This window comes from Phocoena phocoena, chromosome 14 (genome assembly GCF_963924675.1).
Source record: "Phocoena phocoena chromosome 14, mPhoPho1.1, whole genome shotgun sequence".
Classification (NCBI taxonomy): Eukaryota; Metazoa; Chordata; class Mammalia; order Artiodactyla; family Phocoenidae; genus Phocoena; species Phocoena phocoena.
In genome coordinates, this window is record NC_089232.1 from 68612359 (window position 1) to 68622346 (window position 9988).

General features: G+C 42.1%; 1 protein-coding gene across 1 annotated transcript; it reads left to right on the top strand.

Moving 5' to 3' along the window:
- The first annotated feature begins 2100 nt into the window (after positions 1–2100).
- SUPT7L (SPT7 like, STAGA complex subunit gamma) lies at positions 2101–9234 on the top strand. The gene is made up of 4 exons (XM_065891465.1): positions 2101–2513; positions 5929–6253; positions 7166–7403; positions 8972–9234. The coding sequence occupies exons 1-4, from the start codon at positions 2101–2103 to the stop codon at positions 9232–9234; spliced, it is 1239 nt and encodes a 412-aa protein (XP_065747537.1).
- Positions 9235–9988: the final 754 nt, after the last annotated feature.

A 9988-nucleotide genomic window follows, 5' to 3' on the forward strand; every position in this document is an offset into this window, starting at 1 on the left:
ACGGCTTCCTGTGGCAGCGCCTGATTGAGAAGAAGCGCTTCCGGCAGCCTTGAATCACTAATCAACACACCGGCTTTCCGGGCCTGACGCGACCCTTGTCTCGGGCCTCTCGGAGTCGTACAGCCGCCCAGCCCCGCACCTGCGACGTGGCAGTCCATAGTGGAGCCTCCTTGCCTCGGTCCAGGTCCAGATGTCCCTGTGTCCTGGCTGCCCCAGCATTAGGGGACCCCAGGACCCTGTGATTGGCGCCTGCGCCTGCTGACGGTGACGGAGGAGCCCCCCCTAGGGACTTGGGCATTGCTTGTGCTTGGTGTCTGTCCTTCGTGCTCCTTTCGGTGAAGCTAGGGGAGAGGGCGATTTTTGTTGTCACTTGGTTCATTCATTTATTCGTTTGTTCTTTTATTCTTTCCGAAACCAATTAACGAGGCAGCATAGTGTAGTTGTTAAGAGTGCAGGCCCTGGAGCCTGGCCGTGTTGATTTTCCCTCTCAGCCATTTCTGACATTAGGCAAGACAGTAGGCCTCAGCTTCCACATCTGCAAAGTGGGGTAATAATAGTATCTACTTCATAGAGAGGTTGGGAGAATTGAATTAACAGTAAAGGCAAAGCCCCCCATGTTGTAGGCACTCACGGTACTAAGATCACAGTTGTGAGAGCTAGATGGAAGAATAAAATTGACATAAGTACTAGTTTAAATATAGGGATAAATGCTGTGATGGAGACATGCAAAGTGCTGTGAGAATATGATGAAGGGAGTTGTACTGGGGAGGTGATAGAGGGTGGTGACGTAAGCCATACTTAAGAATGAATACAAGTCTGCCAGGGATGTGATGGGTGTCAGGGCATTTCTGGCAGAGATCACATCTTTAAGCTGTGAAAATGCATGGCATTCTCAGTCTGAGTAGTCTGATACTGGTAGATCTAAAGTGGTCATTTTCTCCAGGAAGTTCTTCCTTTGTGTTTTCTCACTGCACCAGGTCTGTGTCTCTAGAACAGCTCTTACCACACATTTTAATATTGAAATGTCCTTTTTATGTTTTTCTCCCTCGCTTCAGGGTAAGGATCTTGCATTAGTCTTTATCTCTTCACATGATACCTGGCATTCGGTAAATGTTTGTTGAATTTGAAGAGACATATGGGCAATGAATCTGGAAGGGTGAGTTGAAGCCAGACTGGAAACGTTGTTGAATGGTAAACCAAAAAAATTTTGACTGACTTTTTTCCAATAGGCAATGAGTTTAAAATATTAATTCTAGCATTACTGTAGAGAGTAGATTAGATATAAGGAGAGACTGAAGGAAGGGATATTCGTTAGGAGACAGCAGATATCTCAGATTCTTCCCTATATACGTCAAGTTGAATGCATAAGACTGTTTAGGTTAGTGGTTCATAAATTTTTCCACCAGGACCAGTTAAAGGTTCCCACGCCTGGCATTCACAAATTAAGAACCACCTCGGGAATTCCCTGGTGGTCCAATGGTTAGGACTCGGCACTTTCACTGCCCAGGCCTGGGTTCTATCCCTGGTCGAGGGAACTAAGATCCTACAAGCTGCATCAAAAAAAAAAAAAAAACCACCTTTTCCTATCTTTAACTCTATTCCCTTTTCTCCTACTAATCCAGGACAGATGTGTCAAGATACTCTGAGAAGTATTCCAGGTTTCATTTAAGTATCTTGCCTTGCAAATCGTTCAGGACTGGGTATGATGGCAGTTCTCGTGATGAGTTAGTAGGGTGAGATGGAAAATATGGACACTATAGCCCCAGATGCTCTTGCAGCTATTAATCTACTGATGACCCAAACTCTACCTTGTGGTTCAGTCCAGTAGGAATTGTCCTAGTGTGTGATTGTGATGACTGGCATCTAACAGTTATATTTCTCTTAATTTCTTCAGGGAGAACATCCTTGGTCCTACAGTGTTGCTGACACTGACATTTTTCTAAGTGGTCTTGAACTGCCTACTTTTTATGTAAATAACTGGCTAGACTTCATATTTTTCACTACAGAAGCCCATAATCTGCAGTTGCTAGAGATTTTAAAACACTACTTTTCGGATATCATCTATATTTAACTTGAAAGCTCTTCCTTTCTTATTCCAAAATGTTGAGATACTGGGGAGAGATACCAATCTCATCAAGCCAGACCAACAGAAGTTCCTTTGACTTGCTCCCTCGGGAGTTCCGACTGGTAGAAGTCCATGACCCACCCCTGCACCAACCCTCAGCCAACAAGCCCAAGCCCCCCACTATGTTGGATATCCCCTCAGAGCCATGCAGCCTCACCATCCATACCATTCAGCTGATCCAGCACAACCGACGTCTGCGTAACCTCATTGCCACAGCTCAGGCGCAGAATCAGCAACAGACAGAAGGTGTAAAGACCGAAGAGAGTGAGCCTCTTCCGTCCTGCCCTGGGTCACCTCCTCTTCCTGATGACCTCCTTCCTTTAGATTGTAAGAATCCCAGCACCCCATTCCACATCCGGCACAGTGACCCAGAGAGTGACTTTTATCGGTAAGGCAAGGCTTTGCTATATCTTACTTTTCTCAAAAAATCTTCCCAACAACTGTGTTAAGCAGGTAATCACATTTCCAGGAGGAAACTGAGGATGAGAGTAATTGCCTTGGCCAAAGTTGCTCAGGTAATTAGTGGGAAGTCTAGGACTTGAACCCTGATCTTCCGAATCCAGAGTCTGTTACTTTTTTATTTTCTGATGCAGCAGATATTTATGGAGTGCCTAATATGTGCCAAGCACTTTACTAGGAGCAAGTACTACACTAGTTTGTAAAATAGGCCATGTCGCATAGTCCTCAGAGTCTAGTCCTTCTGTTTCATTAAAAGGTATAATATGGGTTTAGCTCAGTGCCCTCAAAATGAGATTCATGGACTTATTCTCATACTATTAGGAATCTCCAAGTTCTATACAAGAATTTTTAATTGTGTATTTTCATTTTGATAACATAGTTTAAGAAATAATAATAGAAAAATGTTCTTGATCCTTGCTACTCAAAATCTGGTCCAAGATCAGCAACATCAACATCACCTGGGAGCTTGTTAGAAATGCAGAGTCTCAGACCCACCCAGACCTGCTGAATCAGAATTTTCATTTTAACAAGACGTCCAGAATGTTCATAAGTATATTTCAATTTGAGAAGCCCTGCTCCAGGTCCTCTGAATGACTGCCTTATAACCTAGGGCTACTACTAGGCTTCAGTGTGAAAGTTTGCATTTGGTGCCAAATAATTACTTTTTCCTTTTCATTTTGAACTTTGTCAGACCTATAGAAACGTTTAAATAATAGTACGACACACACCCAAATACCCTTGACCTGGATTCACCAATTGTTAACATTTTGCCACATTTACTTTCTCTCTCTCACGTATGTGTAAGTGTATATACACACATTTACACACAAATATACAAACATATACATATACACATAAGACCTTTTTTGCCAAATATTTTAAAGTTGGAGACATTGCAATATATCACCCCTAAATTCTTCAACTTATCCTAATAAGGAAATTTCCTACACAATCCCAATAACCATTATCACATCAAAGTAAATGAACACTAATTAAATACTATCATTTAATATGTCTGTATTCAGATTTCTCCAGTTGTCTCCAAAATATCTTTTGTAGGTATGTTTGTCCCCAGTCCTGGACCTAACAAAGATTCACGCATTGCATTTGGTTGTTATACCTCTTCAGTGTCTTTTTTTTTTTTTGAGGTATAGTTGATTTATAATACTATATTAGTTTCAGGTGTACAACAGCATGATTCAATATTCTTATAGATTATACTCCTTTTAAAGTTATTATAAAATATTGGCTATATTCTCTGTGCTGTACAATATATCCTTGTAGCTTATTTATTTGATACATAGTAGTTTATACCTCTTCATCCCCTTCTCCTATCTTGCCCCGCCCCTCTTCCCTCTCCCCCACTGGTAACCACTAGTTTGTTCTCTATATCTGTGAGTCTGTTTCTTTTTTGTTATATTCACTAGTTTGTTTTAGATTCCACATAAAAATGACATCATACAGTATTTGTCTTTCTCTGCCTCTTTAGTGTCTTTTAAGCCAGAATAGCTTCCCCCTTTTATAATACATGATATTAATCTTTTTTAAGAGTTTAGGTCACTTGTAGGCTGTCCCAAATCAGACTGGATTTGCTGATTATTTCCTCAAGATTAGATTCAAATGAAATGTTGGCAAAAATACTACATAAGTAATATTGTATATCACTTAGTGCATCTGCCTATTGATGATAATAGTTGCTACTATTTTCGTTGTCCCAAATTAATGAGAAAAGAACAGAAGTAGACTTGTTAAGTAAGGCTTGCAGTTGGGCCAGATGAAGGCCAGAAAATGTCATGGTGTATTGTCTAATCGAAGGCTCTGAAGACACTGGAATTGTGAAAAAGGGAGAGAGAACTGTGTCGTTACATGCTTGCCCCGTGTTAGTATAGATGTGCCTAACTTCAACACACTTACCCTGTGGGAATCAGTACCAAGTTTACATTTTGAGAGCAATTTACCTTTAACAAAATAATATTGTCCTTCATATTAAATTGATGCTATTATTTAGAATTTGTACTTTCGTGTCAATTTTCTAATTTTAATTGTTAGGAAGATTCTGTGAACATCAGAAGTTTAAACGTAGTTTGTTTTATACATATTTAAGAAACGGTGTACAAAAATAATTTGCATCAGCTATGGGGATACGGGAAGAATTATTTTCCTTTGAAATGGGTCCACATATTAAGCAAAGCAATACTGATTTAGCTCTGTTTATTAGGCACTTCTGAAGCCTTTAGCTTTTGGTCCAGAGAGACTGGCCATGGGAAACGATGATGCAAACAGTGAATGGAAAGTTATTAGGCAGTTGGTTTTCTTATGTTCCAATTACTATGTGAATTACAGTAGTTGCTACTGAGCAGATAACAGCAGCATGGGTGTGCAGCTCCTTAGGCACTCTGTACAGCAAGCACAGGGTGACGCATGCCAAGTATGGACCAGGGAAAAGTAATTTTCTGTACCCTATCTTTTTTTTATCTATTTACTTTGTCAGAGGGAGGCAGAAGATAGGAAATTTCAGGAGAGCGGGTAAATTATTAGGAGCTCATTAAAAGTTATTTTTAGGAGACCAGACAGTTTTTTGAGGTTTTTTGTTTTGTTTTGGAAAGATTAGGATCTTTGTCATAGTGATTAGGCGCAAAACAGTGTATTATTAAGAACATGGGATCTAAAGGCAGAAGCTCTATCACTTAATAATACCAAAAATCTTTTGGCAAGTCAGCCCCTCTGAACTTCATTTTCTTCACCTGCCGGATAGGAATGTGAAGAAATATGGACCCCTACCCACTTCACAGCATAAAACAGGATAAAAATGCTTTGTAAGCTATATATGTTTTAAATTGCCTTTATAAAATTGAGTTCCTTTCCCAGCTTTACAAATGGTCTGTTGTAGTTAAATAAGAATCTCCTAATTGGGACTGTGAATTTCTAGAAGTCCATATATTGCCCAGCATGTGAGGAACCTATGTTCTGGTGAAATAGAGCACCACTGAGCAGTATCTGAGCTATACTCTTAAAATTAATCAGATCCTAAAAGTGATCAAAATCCAGCAGTTGTTATAAGGAGAAGGAAACTTCCTTTTCACTAGATACCCTTTTATACTGTTTACTACAGGCATCTATTGCCTGTTCAAACTTTATGTAATTGGAGCAGCTCAGGGATATGACTGTGGGTTGTTGAGACATGCCCTGGCAGCAACAAGATGGCACTGGGCTATGTAACCTGCCTAGAATTCCCCTGGAAAGCTGAGCCGGTGGTTTGATTGGGATTGTAAACTTCCTAGGGAGACAGGACAGGTCACCCCTTTGCAAGAGCACTAATAACACTAGCATGTCTCCACTTTCAGTGGGAAAGGGGAACCTGTGACTGAACTCAGCTGGCACTCCTGCCGGCAGCTCCTCTACCAGGCAGTGGCCACAATCCTAGCCCACGCAGGCTTTGAGTGTGCTAACGAAAGTGTCCTGGAGACCCTAACTGATGTGGCACACGAGTATTGTCTTAAGTTCACCAAGTTGCTGCGCTTTGCTGTGGATCAGGAGGCCCGGCTGGGGCAGACTCCCTTCCCCGACGTGATGGAGCAGGTTTTCCATGAAGTGGGCATTGGCAGCGTGCTCTCCCTCCAGAAGTTCTGGCAGCACCGCATCAAGGACTATCACAGTTACATGCTGCAGGTGAGAGGACCCTGAGGAGAAGTGGGTAAAGATGTGTAATCTAGGCGTGTCCAGCAGGATCCCTAACACTTGCTCTAGGGTGCAGAGCACAGGGTCTTGGAACAGAGTGGACTTACCCTGCTTTCCTCTTCGGCCCTGGCTGTGTTCCACTGGCCTCATCACTGACCTGGCCAGACTCAGGGGTCTCCTTTAGTCAGTGAAATTATAGCATGTGGTTAGCATGCTTTTATTCAACGAATATTTATTGAGTGCCTATTGTGAGTCAGGCACTATGAGATTCAGCAGTTAACAAGTGCCTTGAGCTTGCACTCTTGTCGAGAGGGGAACAAAAACAAGTAAACATATAATGATCAAAATAATTTCAGATGGCGTTAAGTGCTATGAGAAAGAAACAAAGCAGAGTGAGGTGATGCTGCCCAAGGGTGGAGTGTGGTGGGGGAGACACCATTTTTGGTTAGAAACAGAAATATCTGAGCTCTTCAACCCTTGTGGCCTGAGGCATTTTGTTCACTGTTTCGGTTTCCCCAAATCTAAAATATGGTAAGGAATTCTTAACTCCCAGTCATCTTTGCTAAGCGATCCAGATTTCCTACAGTGCTCATCATCCACCTGTGGTACCTTTGTTGAATCTTAATTTTTATAGCTCAAACTGTGATCTTTTGTCCCAGTTCTGATATAATACAGTCTAAATATTTTTCACCTTTATGTACCTTTTAATTAATGACATACACATTCTCTGCTAAACAGATATTCTTTACATGTCTCTGTCATTTACGAATTTCAAACTCACATTCCTTCCTTTGGCAGTGATGTTTTATGCATATTCATATTCTGTTGGCTTTTCCATGGATGCCACAAGCTGACTATCCAACTTGCTTTTAACTTGGAAAATTGACTCTTGCTTGCCAACAGATTAGTAAGCAGCTCTCTGAAGAGTATGAAAGGATTGTCAATCCTGAGAAGGCCACAGAGGACACTAAACCTGTAAAGATCAAGGAGGAACCTGTGAGCGACATCACCTTCCCTGTCAGTGAGGAACTGGAGGCTGACCTTGCTTCTGGAGACCAGTCACTGCCCATGGGAGTCCTTGGGGCTCAGAGTGAACGCTTCCCATCTAACCTGGAGGTCGAGGCTTCACCACAGGCTTCAAGTAAGAGAAAACAACGTACCCATTTTGATTCTGGGAGATCTGCCAGTCTCAGTACTTCTTGCGTTTTGGATTCAAACTCTGGAGATGGAAGAACAAAAGTGGGGATGGGCAGGAGAATGGAAAGTCTGAAAACGAATATAGCTTCACTGATCCACAGATACCAATATTCTCTTTGTAATTAAGGAAGAAAGGACTAGCAGAGCTTTACAGACATTCTTTAAAATTATTTCTAGTTAGGATGTAGATGCAATAAGTGATTACCAGAGTTAATTCAGCTGACGAAGCTGGGTGGGCAGATGGCCTCCTGTTCTCTGTATTCTGGTCTTTCCTGCTGCTTGTACTGAATTGATTAAGGCAACTTCCAGATAGATGGAGTAATGTTAATTGCTCAGGGATGTTTGAATAGTTGGGGTTCCTTGCTAAAGTACCTCCCAACAAGTTGGAACTGAAAGGAATTGAAATAGGGCATCCCAGTTACAGGCAGCTGGCCTCTTCTTCCAGATAGACCCTGTGATTACCTTCAGAACCAGATGACTTGATCCGTAAGTCAGTTAGATTGCAAATTAGTCTAGACGCCCAGTTCTTTACAAATATAAATTGTCACGTCATCAATGCACAAATGATGCAAATAGCCAGTCCTTCAGTGTAGTCTAAACAGAATTAGGCCGCATTTTTTAAAGTATTGGGCAGAGAGCCTTTCACCATGGAAGACGTAATAACCACAGAACAGTGTTGCTAGAAGACACAGAGGCAGGAGAGCCAAAAAGAAATTGTTGCAGATGTAGGGGTCATGTCTCTTTTCAGCAGTCTGGGAACAGCTGCCAGCATTTCATACTGGTCATTAACTTTTCATAATGTGAGAGAAGACCAGGGACCCAAACACAAGGCAGGAAAACAAGACAGCCCCATAAAAGGACAGGCCAATGTAACACCTGACTAAGAGCCCATGGTTGTGCCTGCCTTTGAGCCATGAATCTTTCCACGAGCATAGTTTTACTTCCCTAGTTTAGGGAAAATGGAGGTGGATGAGGTGGGGTAAAGGAGGGTGAGGAAGTGGAAAAGAAGATATTTAGGGTTGGTAACTGTTTGAGCAGAGAATAACCACCATATTCTCCATCCAAGTAGAGAATCAGAGTGAAAACTGACCTCAAAGGTCATCAGTTGGCCCTGGGTGGTGCATGTCTCCTACTTTGTTCCAGCCTTTTTATTTTTTAATAGATTTTTTAAAACAAATTTATTTTATTTATTTATTTTTGGCTGTGTTGGGTCTTCGTTGCTGTACACAGGCTTTCTCTAGTTGCGGCGAGCAGGGGGGTACTTTTCGTTGTGGTGTGTGGGCTTCTCATTGCAGTGGCTTCTCGTTGCAGAGCATGGGCTCTAGAGCACAGGCTCAGTAGTTGTGGCACACGGGCTCAGTTGCTCTGCGGCATGTGGGATCTTCCCGGACCAGGGCTCAAACCCATGTCCCCTGCCCTGGCAGGAGGATTCTTAACCACTGTGCCACCAGGGAAGCCCTGTTCCAGCCTTTCTTACTGCTAGTTAGTTCTACGTTCTTCTTCCATTCCCAGGTACAGAAGTAAATGCTTCACTTCTTTGGAACTTGGCCCACGTGAAAATGGAGCCGCAAGAGAGTGAAGAAGGCAACGTCTCTGGGCATGGCGTGCTGGGCAGCGATGTGTTCGAGGAGCCCATGTCAGGCATGAGTGAAGCTGGGATCCCCCAGAGCCCTGATGACTCAGACAGCAGCTACGGCTCCCACTCCACTGACAGCCTCATGGGGTCCTCCCCTGTTTTCAACCAGCGCTGTAAAAAGAGGATGAGGAAAATATAAGGCAAAGAGGGAGAGTTTCTCTCCAGACCTACAAGACCCCATAGAAAACCTTGATGTATTCTAATTCGTTTCCATAAACAGTGATTTGACTTTTATTCTTAAACACAGTGGATTTTCCTGATATCAGTGGAACTGGATTTAACCAAGAAGTCTGCTTTTTCCTTTTGCATCCAGTTTTTGTAGTTTTCCACAACAACCAAGCTACCTTTCACAGACATCATGACACTGGGATGGTAATCCAGAGACCAAAGCACTGTCCCTGACATCTACTGTGTGACTAGACAAGTGACTTAGCTTCTCTAGAGCTGTTTCTCTTGCACAACTGAGAAGAGTCATACTGCTTTGACCTACCTTGCAGAGATATTACGGAGATGTTGTTAAGCCTCAAAGCTGTGCTTGAATAGACTCACAAGTAAATATATGCTGGTATCAGATGTCAGTTTTTTTAACTTGCTTCATTTTTGGTCGAAGTCCTTGGGAATCCAGTGCTAATACCTAATAGGAAATAGCTAAACATTGCATAGCTTATCTATCAGTAGTCTTGTTTTCAAACTGTTTTTGCTGCCCATGAGGTCGCCTATAAAGTCAGAGCGGTCTGTGGTAAACAGGCTTTTTGCTTTTTCAGACAGCCCTCTACTATCTCAGCCACATATTTTCTTCTTCTCTAGAATTATTCCATGTATTTCCACCATCTTTATTTTTTTATTTCCATTCAGAATTTTTTTAATATTTTCACCATGTACACTTTTTGGTT